General features: G+C 41.4%; 1 protein-coding gene across 5 annotated transcripts in view; it reads right to left on the bottom strand.

The window, feature by feature from the left end:
* LOC138250278 (F-box-like/WD repeat-containing protein TBL1X) overlaps positions 1 to 18,867 on the bottom strand; it is a 690,394-nt gene that overhangs the window by 15,380 nt on the left and 656,147 nt on the right. For all 5 annotated transcript variants that reach the window (XM_069204996.1, XM_069204999.1, XM_069204997.1 and 2 more), the window contains 3 exons: positions 13,472 to 13,599; positions 8,183 to 8,348; positions 959 to 1,060 (listed from right to left, as the gene is read on the bottom strand). In XM_069204996.1, coding sequence (XP_069061097.1) covers positions 959 to 1,060; positions 8,183 to 8,348; positions 13,472 to 13,599 — 396 coding nt within the window. The remainder of the gene's footprint in view (positions 1 to 958; positions 1,061 to 8,182; positions 8,349 to 13,471; positions 13,600 to 18,867) is intronic.

Below are 18,867 nucleotides of genomic sequence, written 5' to 3'. Positions count from 1 at the left end.
CCATGCATTGTGATGACTATTGAAGGCTTTATTTCTATTTTAATGAGATAATTAAGAAGCCCAATAGCTCATCTAGAACCATGCCCCTGTTCTGGTGAGACAATCACTGCATCAGACAACGTGGATGGAATATAGACCAGCAAAGATGCTCTTCGGCACAGGGGACTTCATCCTTATTATTGTGGGGATGGGAAGAGCTCTTACCATTAGGTGCAATGCTAGGATCTCAATGTTGGAGGGGGTTTCTTCTGTACCAGCGAGTTCTCATCATGAGTGAAACATAAGTATCATTGGTAAAGCGTGACGATCTTGGTAGCAGCAACTCCTCCAAACCATACCAGATCAAAGGGCTTGTAATTAAAGCCATCAATCAAACCCTCCCATCCCACAATTTAATACAGGATTTAACTCATTTTCTAAACAGCCCTCAAACTTCTTCCAAAAATGCCTGTTTCTACTCGGTGGCTCTATTGGGTCACAAGTATTCTTTTCATATTTCTACTATCCCTTCTCCGTTGATAACCCTGCACCCTCTCTTGTCCCCTGTCTCTCCTTGTCGTTTAAGTAGAAAAGTCCCCCTTCTTTAATTTTGCAATTGCCAGAAAAACTGGAACCTGCAGGACTAATACATGTTCAGCCATGACATGTGATCATGACGTAACCTGCAGACAATACTTGTTCAGCCGTGACGTGTGATCTAGACGTAACGTCAGGTATGTCTGAACCTGCCCAGGCGGAAGGCACAAGTTAATCCTTGTTTCCACCACCAGGGCTCAGAAAAAGTGGTATTTACATCAAATTCCGCTGGGGTCACATGTGTACCGCAAGACGGCAAATCTTTGTTACTTCTCAGTACATTGACACCCACCCACAGTTAAATACTGCACGATGCTTAACAACAGTGTTCTATAAATACTAACTGGAGTTCCGAGAAACACAGATGAGCAATAAAGCTTACCGAGCCGTCTGATGCACTTGCTCCCACTTTATCGCCTCTAGCGTTCCAGCAAACTTCAAATATTCCTCCAGTGCCTCTGTAGCTGTGTACTAAAGCTCCACTCTGAAGAGAAAGGCAAGGTTCAGTCAGTACCTCCCGATTTCAACAAGTTTTTGTGTTATTACCTGGTCCACGGTATACACAGAGTGTAGAGTGTGTTAAAAGGAGCACAGAGAAGAAACCAGCCTTGTGCCCCCCTCCCCCCATGGAAAACGTTTGTTTCACCGTCACAGGAAAATACGAAACACCTTCCGGAAAACTTAAGAGGTCTCTAATTATATCTAACAAGCACTCGCAAAGCAAATAGGTCAGGTTTTAATGTAGCATCAAAAAAAACAGGCATTCACAATTTGTGGTTACATCCGTTGCAGCTACAAATGCTGTTTATCGCTTAAAGCCTGCACTAATGGTCTTTGACATGTTGGAAATAGTAGCAAAAGGACTTCTTTCTGCATAAAAAGTACATTGTTGATAAAGAATTAAACATGACAAAAAACGTGGTGAGACACAATATAGTCATTCAAGCATTGCCACCTAATACCTTTCTAGAAGGTGGAATGGTACACAAAATAACCATTATGGGTGAGCGACTAAAACTCCTCTGGACGGAGTCAAGGCCAACTCTAAGTATATTTTAAAGACCTGCCATTGATACCAAATCAGACCTAAACAAGAGGACGTGTTGATTTACTAGACAGAACTTAGGCCCAGGTGCAGCATCTCCCAATGTGCAGTGCAACTTTTAGGTAAACACAGCATAGTTGCCTCTAGAGCCACCTGCTGGGGTCTTGTTGGATGTCAACTCCACTATCTTACCTGCACTGTCCAGAGTAAGAAATGCACTTTTACTTTATTTATTCTGAACTGTTCAGTAAATCTGTCCCTTGTTGCCATCAACTAAACGAATCTCACAGGCATATACACTTCAACAATATTATTTTTAATATTTCCAAATTCAAACCCATATCATTGTATAAATTTGCTGAATTAACTGATAGTTTCTAGACTCACTTAAAATACGTGATGTCTTGAATTATTTTTGCTTTGTTTTTCATATAACATATTCACACATGCCAAGAGAGACACCTTCAGCCAACAGCACCTTGAATGCTGGGATTTTCAGCTGAATGCTTGTAAATGCAAAAGTTAAAGCACAAGCCCCAGAATGCAAAAGTGAAGTTAGCTAAAAAAAAAAAGAGGACTGGCCAATAGATTCCTATTTAGCATGGGTCTCATAAGCAGCTAAGTAAAAAATACTTTAGTGCTGGCTGACAGACTCCTGTCATATCATGGACATCAGCGCTTAACTCTGAAGTATCACATTCATCCAACATCCAAATGGTGGTCCAACTTAACTTACCACTGAAGTGCACTAGAGACTGAAAGAAATCTTTGGATCCCTGCCCCAAGGATAGGTGGTCATTCTCTAGGTTGAAGGCTCCAGTATAAATAATATAGTTAAACAGGTTAAGGCATCAAGACGTCTTAGCTGGAGGCCCATGTGTAGCAGCCAGCTCACAGTTTTCAATTTCAGTAAGACAGCTGAGTGGGTTAAGTGCCTCGTGTGTTAACCCGGAAGCTTAATGAAATTTCTAATGAATATTCATGTATCCTGGGTGTTGAATTTGCATAGAAAATGAATTAACTTAGTGAAAAAAATGCACGCATTTGAAAGTGTGACCAAGTGAGTGGCCCTCAATGTTCACAGAGTGTACTTATTAATGGCTTATTAATATGAAATATTGAGCTTATGTTTGACTAATATAGTAATACATCATATTATGGGTTGTGTATTTTGCATCAGCTTTACAAATTTCAGGCTTTAACTTAGCAGAGGTCTTGACCTAGTTGCACAGCCTCATGTCAAGCTGCATTTCTTAGGTGTTTAATAAAATGCCTGCTTAGAGAATTAAATTGTGATTTTCCACAGTGCTGACCTGATGTGCTTGTAGCTAAAAGTCTTTCTCATGAGAACTGCTTGCTAGAAGATGCTGTTTTTGCTAACGCAAAATTATAAATGTAATATGTGTAAGACTTACTTTCCCAGGAGAGTACAATGAAGACTCTGACTAGAGTATAGGCTTCAACAATATTGTTACCTGACGAGCCAGATGAGGGGAACAGTGCGGAAGGAGCCAATCATCGACATGTCAACCGTGTACTAGTAGAAATGTAGATTTGAAGTTCTAGTTTTATTGGACCAAGTGTGAACATGCGATTCCTTGACCAATATGGACTTGGGAAGTAGTTTTAGGAAATCTAACTTAGCCAGACTCTACAGAGAGGAGAGACCGCCCTTTCTTCCGAACTGCCCACTGAGCCACTTTGGCTCTAGTTCTTGACCACTTTACGTCTTGTCAAGAGACATGCTTAACTTTATTGTTTAAAAGACTTTGCCTTTTCAGAACTTTGATGCTGAATCCTGATGCCTTGTGGACCAGACTGATGATCTGATGACAAAGACGGTCACAGATTGCTGATCCAAACTGAGGATAGGTATATTGACTATAATGTTGTTTGCTATGTCTATTCGATATTCTTTCTAGGTACCAACCTCACTATTTTTATATAGCCATAGTTAGATGTTTTTCCAAATTTGTGTTGACTAAATTGTTTTGCATGAAGCCCGACATGCCAATTTTAATGTGATGTTAGTTAGGGAGCTCACTGATGAAGTTTGCTATATGTAAAAACAGCAGATGTCTTTTCTTTGCTGAGTCTAATTGTATGTAATATCGTTTGCGCAATTATTCTTGTTATTAATTTATACTGTAACTTTAGAATGTGTAGTAGCTCAAGCTTTGATTAGATTGTGATTCTTTTGTCATTTCGGTCAGCCAGTGTTGTTTCTGTACGTTTATCATTTGATTTTAAGATTATTTTACATGACATTAGCAATGTTAATATAGGGAAATAAATATTCTAACTTTTACATAAAGGTGTGGTTATTCATGACTGCAAGGCCATGGGGTGTGACAATTACTGACTCCTATTGATTACTAATGGTATTGATTGTCATTGATCTGCATGTACTGGATTTAAGGTGGGAACATCTGAAGCAAGTCAAAAGATTCATCGGCCTATTTGCGTCCCCTTGTAAGTTTACTTATTAAGGTCAGACGCGCCAACACATGCAAACATCTGCTTGTAACCATAAGAAAAAATGCAGATGAGCGCTAAAAATGAGATCCCATCTCAACCCTTAGGTTATCTGAGATGATCTTTTAACTTTGATGTAAAAACGGTTCACGGAGACCCCATGTAGTGTAGTGTTTAAATCCCAATTGTTCAATGGGTTTAAAATGTACTTCTCCACTTCCCAAAAACACCTTGCGGTAAGCAGCCACCCTCCTCCCAAAACAGTCTTGTAAAGCAGTCTTTAACTTCAGAATACCTATTTTCCACTGTTTCTGGCTTACTGTGCTTAATTTTATGCTTAACATACCACAAATTCCTAGGTGAAGAACTTCTACAATAAGTGTTCCAGAAATATCCTCAGGTTTTGCCAAAGTAGTTGACAATGCTTGTTCAATATACACTATTTGAAAATGCAAAACAACATGATGGGGCTGAAATAAATGTGCCTTGCCTACAGCACCCACTTTAATTAGGATAGCCATCTGCCGTAATATGCATGTCCTCCATCTGCCCCCTTTTGGGTCTCAAATGTAAACTGCAATGAACCTCTTCAAAGATTTCCATGCAGGCGGTTGCAGATCAAATTGCCTTTAAAGAACCTACTTCATACGAAGAAAGAATAGCCTTCCCGAAATTTAAAAAAAAACGAAAACAGACAAATTATAAACTTTGTTAAAAAAAAAATAAAAAATAATAAAAAAAAAAAAAATCAACAATTGCTACCACCTCGGAGTCAATGTTTACAATCGAAATTGCACCGATGATGAATAAATAGGTCGCAGGAGCAAGATGCGTTTTAACTCCAATCCCAGGTTGAAAAGGCTGCGTAAGAGAGTGACTGTTTTCTCTGGGGAAGGTAGAAAGCATCAGGATTTTTTTTTTAAACCATTTTATTGTTCATTTTCATATAGAAACGCACAATAGGTTCAACAATTTGAGCCACAAAGGTAATCAGCACAACTTCAGTCCAGTCAATATGTAACTAAACTCTTATACCCCATTTACACACTATCCAGGCCTTTTCTTGGTTGTTTATTCTAAGCTTCCTGTGTGAGGATCCATGCTTCCCACGTGTTGCTGTCTAGATTCTTGCTACCTGCACATCTACTACAGGCTGTGTAAACTTTTTCCTATGGTTTAATTTCATTTGTGGTCGCTATTTTTCGTGACTCCCTCGTCCCACGGTCAGATCCTCAGCCACTCTATCATCTCTCCTAGTCGCTTTCAGGTCTAATTCTTCAGCTAATGCTCAGTCAATTGCATCTCTTTGCCAGTCACTTTCCTTAGAAACTCGAGGTTGAAGCCAGCTGATAGCTATGCTTCAAACTCGAGGTCCTAAATTTCAGTTTTCAGTTCAAGTAATATAAATCAAAATTTTTACTCAACCTGTGTCCATCTTAACTCAGAAATAACGGGAAACCACACAGCTCCAAAAAAGAAAAAAGGGCCTGATTACAAGTGGGTCGTTGTATCCCGACCCATGCGTAAATCCCTCTTTATGTACTGGTCAGAATTAGGAGTTGGAAGGTATTTAACACATCCGATAATCATTACATCCATTAATTATCTCAACCTTTATTACATTTTAGCAGGTCAAACCTGCTGAAATTTAACATGGGAAAAGCATATGGTTTTTACTGTATCAGGTGGATTTTGGTGTGTTAAACACCAAAATCTGCATGTTATTCCCAACAAACTTGCAATACAGTGCTATTTATCGCACCCGATAAGCAGCGTAGCCCATGGGATTGTTATTTATCATGTGTGATACATAGCACGTATACAGGGCTTTAGAAGGAAGAAATGCAGGACTGTAATACTCCCATGTTGTGGAAGATGCGTTGTGAAAGCTTTTTAGCAAAATCAATTGACTTACATCTGTTTCTATAAGTGGACCAAATTGATTACCTGCAATTTGCTGAAAGTGACCTATTGTGTGGAGTAAATGCAAGTTGGAGCAGGATAAATTGATGAGTTGGAGAATGAAACTCATGTCAAAAAGCATGCACATGTGCATCAACACGCATGCATGCACATGCATTGTAACTCAGCTATTTTAATTTTCCAGTCTAATGGTGGATGGCATATTTGACTGGTAAATTAGAACAAAATAAAAATAAAAAACAAGTTGTGCAATGCATGAAAACCTGAGCAACTAGCCTGGCAGCACTTTCCCGCTGCTGAGTTCTGGTAAAAACATGCACAAAAAAAAAAAATGCGTAAAAAATAATTCCAAGTTAGATGGGGAGCAAGATGAGGAGCTCAAGGGAGCATAGGGTTGTGGGGAGAAGAAAAAGCGAGCGACTCCGCAGCGCTTAGCAGCTGCCGCACCCTCAGAAAACAATGGAAAAAATGATGAAGGGAGTGAGGGGCCGAAGTAACAGGAACAAGAGCAGGGAAACACATACACTTGCAAGCAGCATAAGGCAAATTAAAAAAACACACCACTCACAAGTGTAAGGATCAGTAACGAAACAATGTGAGACCGTAATGCTCTTGCAGGTGACAAACAAGAGTAAGGAGGAAAGTAACTGAATCAGGAACAGGAAAGCCACTCCATTATGGCGAAGGAGCGGACCCAAAACTCACTCTAAGTACACTGTAAAATACTGGAAACAATAGTTCTTGCCAAGAGACAACTAAAGCTGGCTATAGCAGTGACCTAAATAAATGACATTTTGGGAACAAAGGACAGGAAACCACGGACTTGCATTAATAACAATCCGTGAAAAAACAATCAAGTGGAAAAAGTACACCAAATAACTTAAGATTCCCAAACAGAACCTGATTTTCTCTACAGAACAATTTAGAAGAATAAAAACAGAGAATGAATGAGAGCCGGTCATGCAAAAATGGATGTACATTTTTAGTGACAGGGCAGAAACACAAGGGTTGGTGAAAATAGCCTGAGTGAGGCAAAGGAAGGGAATAGAAAGAAGCGAGAAAAGAGAGGATGTAACTTTATGGAAACGAGCAATGGAAATGACTTGTTTAGGGAAGACGCGGATCTGTGACAGATTTCAAACAGCAAACCCAGCACTTAATGCATGTTTTTATTTGCTTTGTGGCATGGATCTGTGGCAGACTCCTCAGAGCCATGAAGAAAAGATGAAGCAGGAAGGAGTTCAAAGTAAGCCCATCAAAGTACGATTCAAAGCACAATGCAGAGCGCCAAGGCTCTTCTTTGAATATTTCTACAATGTAACGTATTTCTACGCATGCTAGTCTTAGGGTACCAATTTTTAACCAATCTGTGTTTGGCACATTCCGTGGTGTGAAACCTGTTGAATGCAACACAGGCAAGTCAAGAGAAAGTATGCACATACAGTAAAAACTGTAGGCAGGGCAAAATCTTAATTCCCAGAATGTCATCATTTTTTTCTCTCATCATTTCATGATCAAAATTATCATACTTTTGAATGGATACGAAGTGAATACCCGTGGCCCTCTACCGTTCTGCTTTTACGGAACTACGCCGGTTGATTAATGTCTCAAAAATAGCATTGATGCAAGTCTTAAACAGAGATTTATTATTACTCACTGCAAATGCAGAACAAAACAGTGAACTACAGACCAACCATGGAACCAAACTTTGTAATCTGAGATTCGTACTGAACTGGACCATATTGCACAGTACATGTTCAGGGTCTACAGAGATTCTCTTTAAGGAAGCTCACATGTTTTTCAAACCTTTTCTCCACTATTATGGAAATATTCTCTAGCAGCCTGATCAGAGGAATGTATAATCAATGTATTTTTCCCATGTTATGCTGTTTGTTAACCTGAGATGCTTGGTGATTTGGAACCTATAACAGAGGTGCATGGGGGGGATAGTTTAAGAGGGTGGGGGTGATCAGGGGAGGGTTAGGAAGGGGAGGGTTAGGAACGGGAGGGTAACAACTGGGTCAAAAAAAGTGTATGAAGAAAGAGGGTGTACGAAATTGAGAGGAGTGTGAAGGAAAATGGGAGGAGGGTGGCAAATATTAGCCTTAATCAATTTTAAATCAGCTTTGGTACTGTAATTACTAATGGGCAGATTTTTCTTACCTGAGTGTTCCATATTTGAACACATTTATCAAATGACCCACTAGCCAGGTACTTCCCATCAGGGCTAAACGCAACACTGTAGACTGGCTCTTGATGCTTAGTTAATGTATGAATGCAAACACCTCGTTCAACATCCCATAGCCGGACAGTGGAATCAAACGAAGCACTAGGAAAAAGACATACATTAGATGAGATGCACCGCTGATCCGTCAGGAATACAATCTTTCATTTTAACATGAGATTTAGGAATTTCGTGAAAATGTGATCAGAACTTTTAAAAACAAATGCAGGGTTCACTTAACATGTGGATTAAAGGAAGGCCAGCTTCTGGTCCTTAATAGCCAAATATATTGTTAGTCTGGCAGTAGCAAAGAAACCTGCATTTATAGCTGCTGTGAACAAAGGTGCTGCCGCTATGAGAGGGAGTAGCCACTCTGACACTATTGCTGTATTCCCAGGACATAATCTTCGAGAAAAAACAAAGTAGAGCTTCTGATCCTAATCACAAGATGCTGGAAATATGCACAGGTTGTGATCTATCACTGAAAACGCTGCAGTTTCTTAGGAAATAAGGATTAATGAAACGTGTATTTTGTAAACATTACAAGTGTAAAAGGGTACCGATGCAAAAATGTACAGCTAGTGGGGAGTAGAGGGTGGGGTTACCTTCCACACTAACCTTGATTTTGGATTCCTAAGTATGTTTTTCTTAGAATATTTGGATCGGAAAAGGTAAATATGTGCAACAGCTGCTCAATTTGGAAGAAGGCTTTAAATAGTCACCCCAAAACGATTTAGATGTTTACCAAAGTACGGAGACGTCTCACACACTCTGGGGTCCTAAGAGTGAGTATCTTCTGGCTGCCAGCTTGGTGTCACTTTTTATATACTGTGCAATTACCTGCAGTACTTAAAGTAGTAAATATGTTTTACACCACAACCAGCGAGAGTAAAAATGGAAGAAAAAAACACAGCCATAGTGAAGATAAAAATAATATAAGAACATAAGGGAAGAAGGTGGAATTAAGGTGCAAAATCTCAATCTCATAGCTATATGGGATGCTTATGTGGGCAACCTGAATAAGTACATGTTATTACGCTTTAATCCCCTACTTACTATGTGAATTAACAGACCACTGTTAACGTGTACCATAATGATCGAAAGAAAACACAATACTTAGCATCCAACGTGTGCTTAACGTCCCACCTGAAACAGTCCTGTCACATAACCAAGGCAAAGAGAATAAAGCAATTTATCTTATGTCTAGCCGAGGCCCACAGTTATTCTGAATCTCATTTTAAAGGTGCTTATTCCAGGTGAAGTATCATCTATCGATCCTAATATGGCCTCCACCACTGGCCTAGAAATTCTTGCAAAAAGTCTTTGAAGAACTTCCGTTAAAATGCAGGAGGCGCCTAAAAGAGTGAAAAAGTGCCCCAGCATGCAGTGACTGTACCACAGAGAGGGAGGGGCTCTTGACAAAAGGGTCTAGCTTCGTTCTACCCACCCCTAAATTTGTGAACAAGAGGAGTCCGCAGCTGGGGCCAGTGATGAGTGTGGACACAATTCGCTGGGAAAAGCTCTTCGAGCTTATCATACCTTTATATTATTTTAACTTTCTCTTGCCTTCTAATAGTAGAGAGAGATTTTGCACAGGAGAGGCTGGCAATTGGGGAGTGGCAGCTGAAACTGTTTTTAAGTACTGCCCAAAGGACAAAGGGAATGTTGTGAGGGCTTAAGGGCTTTACAGAGCCGATCTAGTGGGATCTGCTAGTCAATGGGGCTTGACATATTTCTTTGAACAGATGAGGGAAAGTTTGGCCCAAAAAATACTTTGATGAAAAGGGCTCCATAGAAGCACGCACGCTGTTTATTGGAGCATTTAGTCCAAGGTTGTTGGAGAGGCAGGTATTGGGGTGTGTGTGTATATATATATATATATATATATATATATATATATATATATATATATATATATATATATATATATATCAATATCATATGTGTTGGAAAATGACCTCTCTGAAAGGTAACCCCAAACGTTTTTGCCTTCCTTCTCTTCTTTTTCTGACCTAATTTTTGCTGGCTTTGGGACTCTGGACACTTTACAACTGCTAACCATTGCAAAAGTGCATGTGCTCTCTCCCTAAAAACATGGTAACATTGGCTCATACCCAATTGACATATTTAATTTACTTGTAAGTCCCTAGTAAAGTGCACTACATGTGCCCAGGGCCTGAACATTAAATGCTCCTAGGGGGCATGCAGCACTGATTGTGCCACCCACATAAGTAGCCCCTTAACCATGTCTCAGGCCTGCCATTGCAAGGCCTGTGTGTGCAGCTTCACTGCCACTTCGACTTGCCATTCAAAAGTACTTGCTAAGCCTTAAACTCCCATTTTCCTACATATAAGTCACCCCTAAGGTAGGCCTTAAAAAACCCATAGGGCAGGGTGCTATGTAGGTAAAAGGCAGGACATGTACATATGTGTTTTATATGTCCTAGTAGTGAAAAACTCCTAAATTTGTTTTCCACTCTGTAGGGCCTGGACCTTTCATAGACTAACATTAGGACTGCCCTCATATACTTTCTGAGTGGTAGCTTCTGCTCTGAAAGGGGTAACAGGCCATATTTAGTATGGCCAGAATGGTAATAGGAAATCCTGCTTATTGGTGAGGTTTGGTTTTATATTACTATTTTAGAAATGCCACTTTTAGAAAGAGAGCATTTCTCTGCACTTAAAAGCATCTGTGCCTCACAGCCTGTCTTAAAGCAACGTCTGGTCTGGTTGGCAGCTCCCTTGTGCATTTCACTCAAACAACCACAAACACAGGACACTCAGTCAAATCTGCATTCATCTGCATACTGAATGGGTCTTCCTGGGCTGGAAGGGTGGAGGGCCTGACACTTGCATTTCAAAGCCCCCTCTCCCTCCCTGGGACCCCGGCAGACAGGACTGGGCTGAAAGGGGAACTTGTGCACTTCAAAACAACTCTGAAGTCTCCCTCAGGGGGAACATCTGGAACAATGACTCTGGAAAAACGACTAACATTGTTAACGCAAGCAAAACCACGCTTGCATTAACAACGTCTCCCTTTTTCTCTGCCTTAACCACGGATGTGCTGAACAACGCACATGCGTGGTTAAGGCAGAGAAAAAAGGAGAGTGCATCAGGAGAGGACTCCGTCAGGTAAGTGGGGCTGGGGCAGGGTTGGGGGTAGTTTTTAGGGGTGGGGTGGATTAAGGGCCTGGGGTGGAGTTTGTTTATTTAGAGGCGGGGATCGGGGCAGTTCTGTTTTTAGGGGTGGGGTGGGGGGTCTGGGTGGTTTTGCTTTGGGGGTGGGGGATCAGGGTAGTTTGGTTTTTGGGGGTGGGGATGATCAGGGTAGTTTCATTTTTGGAGATGGGGTGTGGGGGGGTCGGGTAGTGTTTTTGGGAGTGGAGCATCGGGGTAGATTGTTTTTGGAGGGTCGGGATAGTTTGGTTTTTGGGGGCGGGGTCAGGGTAGTTTGTTTTTTGGGGGTGGGGTAGATTGGTTTTTGGGGTGGGGTTGAGTTAGTTCAATTTTTGGAGGGGATTGGGGTAGTTCGTGTTTTTGGGGGTGGGGATCGGGGTAGTTTGGTTTTTGGGGGTGGGGGTCGGGTTAGTTTGGTTTTTGGGGGTGGGGAGTCAGGGTAGTTTGGTGTTTGGGGGGTGGGGGATTGGGGTAGTTTTGTTTTTAGTGGCGGGGTGGGGTGGTCGGTTGTTTTTAGGGCAGGTGGGTGAGGTCTGGGAAGGGTTTAGGGCTCAGGGTGGGTGGAAGGTATCCGGGGTAGTTTTGTTTTAGGGATGGGGGCCCGGGGTAGTTTTAGTATTAGGGGCGGGGTACTTCTGGGCCTTATGACAGGTGGGGGGGGGGGTTGCATGCTAGAACCACACATGCCGTTCCACACATGCCTTTACTAGGCATGCTTTTACAATGAAAAATGGTTGTAACGGCATTCGTGGTAAAAACGCGGTCTCTGTCCCAACCGCTTTGTTCAGGCATGCGTGGCTCTAGCATTCGTTGTTCCATCATACATTCCTCCCCCACTTCAAAGGCATTTTGAGGTATTTAAACTGGGTCTCTGACCCCACTAACTAAGACACTTCGGGACCTACACCTGCACCCTGTCAAGAGGAACTGCCTGGCTGCGCTGGCTGGAAAGCTTTGCTGAGAAGGACTGCTGCCTTGCTGTTGCCCTGCTGGCCTCTGACTTTGCTGAGAAGGACCTGCCTTCCCCAAAGGCAATGGTAATGTGTGTAACAAAGAGACAACTGTTTAATTCCAAGGATTAAGACTCTTTTAAATCTTTTAAAAGTAATATTTCGACTTGTGCTTATTGGATCTTTGTCGTTTTGACGTTGTTTAATTCAGATAAATATCTATTTTTAGATAATTTGTGGTGTATTTTGTTGTGATTTCACTGTGTTACTGTATGATTTAATGCACAAATACTTTACACATTGCCTTCTAAGTTAAGCCTGATTGCTTAGTGCCAAGCTACCAGAGGGTGGGCACAGGATAATTTGGATTGTGTGCGACTTACCCTGACTAGGATTGTGGTCCCTACTTGGACAAAGGAGTATACCTCTGCCACCTAGAGACCCCATTTCTAACAATATACATATGGCCAAACATTTCACTGCAGAGTGTTGGTTGAGACAAACAATAAGTGTAAATCAACTTTCAGGTAGTACCTGGGTACACACCAATAATTAGGTCAGTTCCCTGTGGATGAGAAGAATAATTTGAAAGAGAATGGCTTCACATACCCGCCAACGGTGATGGGTGCAACACCATGGCAAACTATTACAAAGAAGATGTATTCGGCTTGGTAGTGTTGCACTGCATCAAACTCTTCCCATGTAGGCTATTTAAACCAATATGGTGATCCTTAGGAGGCTGAGTTTGAGTAATAGTGAGATGGTTTTGAAAAAGACCTACGAGATAAAGTTTTTCGTGCTAGTGATGGAAACATAATACTTTAGCTTTCCTCTACTTTCCCAATTCAAACTGTCCAACTTCTAGCTAAGATGGCCTTAAGCTTTACCTCAAAACTAACATGCGGCTGTACCATCAAATGCCAGAAGAAGGCTGCTATTTTTCATACAATATTGACATGTGTGATCTAACATTTTGCACTGGCGGGAACCCTGTGTGTACATAATCGTGTATTTATGAAGATTGCTGGTGTAACAACACTGGTGTTAATAAAACATTATTAAAGGTAATATTAGGCAAAAAACATAACCACCTATCTTTACCTTGCTAGCATGATACCGGCGTTTGGATTACCAGTCCCAGGGCCTGTAGGACTCCACTTGATTGTATATATCTCTTTGTTATGTGCCTGAAGATCATGCACACAAGTGTCTTGCTTCATACTCCATATCTGGAAATCAGCACAAAATAAATTTGTAAGACCACTATTTTACAGTCTTTCCAAAATTGGCCAGAGTCACCCACCATGTGCGATATAAAGTTCAACAATTTCACCAATCCCACGACACAGCGAAATATTACATGATTGATGTATATACTTGATCCAGTGGTTCTTAGACACTGAGAATTCATATACTAGCATTATTTACCACCGTTTTATGATGTAAAATCTAGAACCTATAAGAAGAAACAATATACATATCAATACTAGCTTTTCATCTATGGAGCCATCAGATCATAATTTCAATGCCACACCCCCTGTTCACACAACACAAGCCAGCCGAAAAGCATTAGGCTACAGTAATTGTACTTGCAGCATTCATTCAAGCCAACATCTGGATGATTGACCCAGAAGATCCTGTCAATACAGCAATCATTCTAAAAAACATATCTGCTTTAACAGCATATATTTCTTTAACAATGTGTGTTAAACTACACTGTGTTAACTACACTGCTTGATTGCAATAAGTGATCAACTTCAAAGTGGCTTAGTATGAGAACCTTCCTAGCAGCAGGCAAAGGTAAGCAGTCTAAGGTAAAAAACAAATATTGAAAAGTGATTACAATGAATGACTGCATATGGTATGTCTGCTTTAAAAAAAAAAATATTAAGATCTTTCCCATTATAAAATGCCAATAATACAACAAATGTACTTCCTTGGAAAGCAGGCAAACAAAAATAACTGAAATTGCCGGCCTCACAAAGAGATAAAGGATTTACTGTGTAGGAAATTAAAGCTGGTAAAGCACAAACTAGAAGAACAATCGCTTGCAGAGAAACACAATATGGGAAAGAGATTCTCTCTATCACATCATACAGATAACCCTAGTAGAAGACACTCAGAAAATGCACACTCAAGCAGTGGTAACACTTTTTCTGTCCTACACATCTTCAATAGTATCCTCTGCCTAGAAACTGTGAATCCTATAGTAAGTAAACCAAAACCCAAACACAATTTGATGTGTTTTGATATAAAGCTAAGAAGTCATTCTGCCAAAGGAATAAACCAAGTTTTTGGTGGTTTGCTTATTGTTTACTGTGTTGAATATACTGCAATAGTGAATTATAATACATGCTTCTGCAATCATTGTATATACACCTGTCTCTAATGTCTTTATATATATATATATATATTTTCTTCTTGTGACACACTCAGCCAGTTCTGAAGAAAAGATCTCAGAACTCAACTGTAATAAGTTATTATAGTCGAGGTCCGACGTCCTAATGCCTGCTTCCAGAGCCAGTAGCCAAGAAGAAAGGAAGCAAGGTAACAGAGCAGCTGTTTAAAGCAATGAAATTTACTCATTGCTCTTTTTCATCTGCTCCATTTTTCTAGATTACAGGGACGAGCAGAAAGAACACGTTTACTTTTTTGCACTGCTTAGATAATTATAGAGAAGTTACAAACTTTCTGAATGTTTTTAGACATTCTGAACTAGTGCACCTTTTTTTAACTGACTTGTATTGAACTATTTCTAATTTTCTTTTTCAATAAATATCTAACACGTTTTTGATGTGTTTAATTTTACACCGGTGGTTCTATTTTAATTCTTCATGTTTGCAAACATGCGCTCTCTTTCAAACAAAAGAGCTACACACCAAAGTTTTAAGGGGTTTGTGGAAAAGATGATGGTCTGACTATGTATTATATGGGACGAAGTACCCCCCGTTGTACATGATTAGGATATTGCCAGGCACCTTGGAGTTCCATAACCTTGTAAAGGAACTCAGCCGTCAGGCTCCTTCCTCTGCATGGTCACGGAGCTTCTCTGGGATTTGCCATTTCCTTATAACGTGCAGCAGGTGGTACTTTATCCAATATATACATGTATTAACATTATTTAATTTTCTAAACAGTCGTGGACTCCATGAGTAGGTGTTGAGGACCTGCAGGGGTCCACCGACCACAGGTTAAGAACCATTGCTGTACAGCACACAAAACTCAACCTTAATCTATCTCCAGTAGACAGCATAGCCACCATATCAGTCAAGCCCTGCACTGAGCCCCCTCCCTCCACAGGGAACAACATTTGGTTATGGCTAAGAAAGTGGTCAGCACCACTTACTCCAGAGCCTACTTGGCAATATTTGCCTTAGCTGAGCAGGCTCTGGGCAAAAGGCCTGAACTTTAAAAGTTCCTACCCAGCTGTGAGCAAAGGGCCTGATCTTTGAAAATGTGCTATGTTCAACCTCCATGACCTCGGTGTCACGCAGAATGTGGTCAGAATACCTGGTGTTCTCCTTTAGTGGCTGGGCTATATATTGCACAGGCCCAGTAGACTGAGTGCACGTCCTTACTTTCATCTAGGTCATGCATTTATCACCCCATAGTCAAAATCCCACTAGGCTCAACCACTGGCATTGACTATATGTTCTGGCCAAATCTTCTGGCTGTGAGAGGTTTTTACCAGGCTTTGGTTGCAAGTCATGGCCAATATGTTCCGTCCCCTGGCCCTCAATAGCCATTTTCAGTAAATAATTTTAGGTTGCTAGTGCTGTTCAAGGACAAATATGGGCACCAAAAGTCATCACATTCAGTAGTGACTTAGGTGCATCGTCTTGGTCACAAACCTATATTAATAAAAATCTTTATTTTTGCATTCATGTTTTTTTAACAGCTTCTGATCGCATTATTTTTTGTGTGAGCCACTAGTGATTGCGATCATTTCTTTTTTGGGCATCACGTCATCGGCGGTCAGCAAACCACATTTTAAGACTGTGACTCATTGAAAGACAAGGACTCCCTCCATGAACTGACATATCAAGTAATGGTGGTGGACGTTCAATCTAAAACAGTTAATCAGATTCCGGGTATTTTGCAAATCTGTCTGGTGTTCAAAAAGTATGGCGAGGGAAAATTCACAATCTGAAAGTTTGACAACTGTTTGTAAACCTATCGGTCAGATGTATATCTTCAAATATAAATGACAAAATGTTATATTTAAGCAAAAACAAGCTACTGAGCAGGTTGATAAAAACTTAGAAAAATAACACACATGAAGCTGGTTTCTCTGCAAATCCCTAATTTGTCATTCATTTTTTTGATGCCGATCTCCAAACCTCCTATAGGAATTAACACGGCAAATTCACATTTTAAGACTACCTAATATTTTTTTTTCTCCTTCCTCCTCAAGCCAAGCTGTTTCAAGGACCTACAAAACGTTATTTTGTTTTGGAACTTTCGTGAAAACGTGCCCAAGTTATTATCAAATAAAAAACATTTTCCCCATAGAATAATTGATCCACCAATGGATCAGTTAATCTGAATGGTGCCCTTTTCCCTGTTAAAGCACTTAAGTCAAAATGTGGCTCATTTGTTACAGATGTCTATATTTAGAACAACAGTAATTATTCATTTTTGCTTCTAACTGCAAAATATTGGACTATACTTCTTTTTGCAATTCGATCAAAGCAGAATTACATATACTTCAGCAAAAAGAAACAGCTCTTCAGTCATGTCAGGCTTCAAATTCTGCTTTCTCTCGGGGTTTTAATGTTGTTGGGCCCTAGGCCCCCATAGGACTGTAAAGGCAAAACAGATACTGCATATGTGGTTAATACAACTGGTGATGAGCACGTGCACCCAGGCCCTTTCATTAACAAGGTCACTATTAACAAGGTGACCTGACTGGTGATGCGCCTGTGTTGGGTGGGTGTAAGTACTGCACCTAAGGAGAGGTTGTTACATGGGGTGTCCTGTCTGGACACTACATTCCTCCCAACATCCAAATGAAAGGACACGTCCAACCTACAGAAACAAAACAAACAAACTGGACCCCACAGAGTCCATTTGTCTCTTGAATCAATCAGTAGAACAGCAGTGGACATGGGGACAGATGGGATTGGCTGCACAAGGACATCTTTGCTTGCATTCATAATTTAAACTGGTGTGAGACAAGACACAAACACTGGAGCAAAGAAGTCCCAGATCTTCAGGCAGTATACCCACTGGAGTCATGTGCATGAAGTACAGAATTGGTCCACCTGGCTGATGCTCAGGATAGTTTGCGGTTAGTGTCTAATGTTCAAAACGGGTGCATCAAGAGTGTTGTTGGAGTCTGTCATGAATGTTGCCTTGGTGGTATTGCTTGACTCACTTTAGACAGTCTTGTCGTGCTGCAACCTAAGAGCCTTAGCTGTGACGCCCTACTACCTTCTGGAATCCCATCAGTGACACAGTGTCAAATCCATCTCTCAAGCTTAAAAAGGCCCCTTGGATGGGTTGCCACAGGACTGCATGTGGTCTGTGCTGGGGCTGCGTGGGTGCTTCGTCGGCACCAATGCAGGGCCTCTGTGGAGCCAATGCCTAGTCTCTCGTGCAAATGCAGGGGTAGATTGGTCATGATCAAGACGTGCTCCCACAACTGGGATCAGAATACAACCAGAGTGAGCAGGAAGCCACTGGTCAACTGATTCTTCAGAGTTTCCTTGGCACTTCTTACGTGTTGGTATAATGACCATACTGGACTCCACTCTGGTTGTTCGATGCTCCATGGGTGGTAGTGGAAATGTGCTAAACAGGGGCCGGTACGATGAGGTTGATAGTAATGTGGTGAACCCACACGACAGGTGGTGATGACTTTGATGGTCGCAAGCTTTTTTTGGGTCATCAACAACTTGAAGTGATGGTGGCCAGGTGCTTACATTGTTTCTTTTTGGAGGTGTCTACTCCCTTTAGCCTGGATGCTCTCATTAATGACTGTCGGGACGGTTGCCCTGGGAAGCATGGGGCAGACCCTGTGCGTGCAGCTTACTTTTGGTTCTCCTGGTGGACTGTTGCCCGGCCATCCTCATTTTAGTTTGGTGCCTTACTTGTGTGTCTAGATGCACTCAGTCAGCAGCTCAAGTCCTCTTGAGCACACCTTTTGGGCCTGGTGATGCTTTGGGTCTCTGGGCCTGGCGGTGCCCATGCTCCCCCTCGGCCAGTCTGTAAGCTCTGTGCCTGGTAGCCTGCTGCACCTCCAGCCAAGCCTTGGCCTCTTACCAGGACTACTCCTACAGCATCTAAGCAGTGCAGGCAGGGTTTTCTCTATTTTACCCCAGTCTCACTTCACACATACTGAAGGTGGGACTCTCTCAGTTTGCTGATGAATTGGTGTAGTACTGCTACTCACCAGTGGGGAAGGAACATCCCTCGCAGTACTGTCAGTTGGAAGGCTGTAGATTGGAGGCAGTGGGGCCCTTACTTGTGTGAGTGTGGAGGCCTGATGGGTTTCG

Source organism: Pleurodeles waltl, chromosome 8 (genome assembly GCF_031143425.1).
Source record: "Pleurodeles waltl isolate 20211129_DDA chromosome 8, aPleWal1.hap1.20221129, whole genome shotgun sequence".
Lineage (NCBI taxonomy): Eukaryota > Metazoa > Chordata > Amphibia > Caudata > Salamandridae > Pleurodeles > Pleurodeles waltl.
This window is presented reverse-complemented; position numbering and strand designations above follow the sequence as displayed.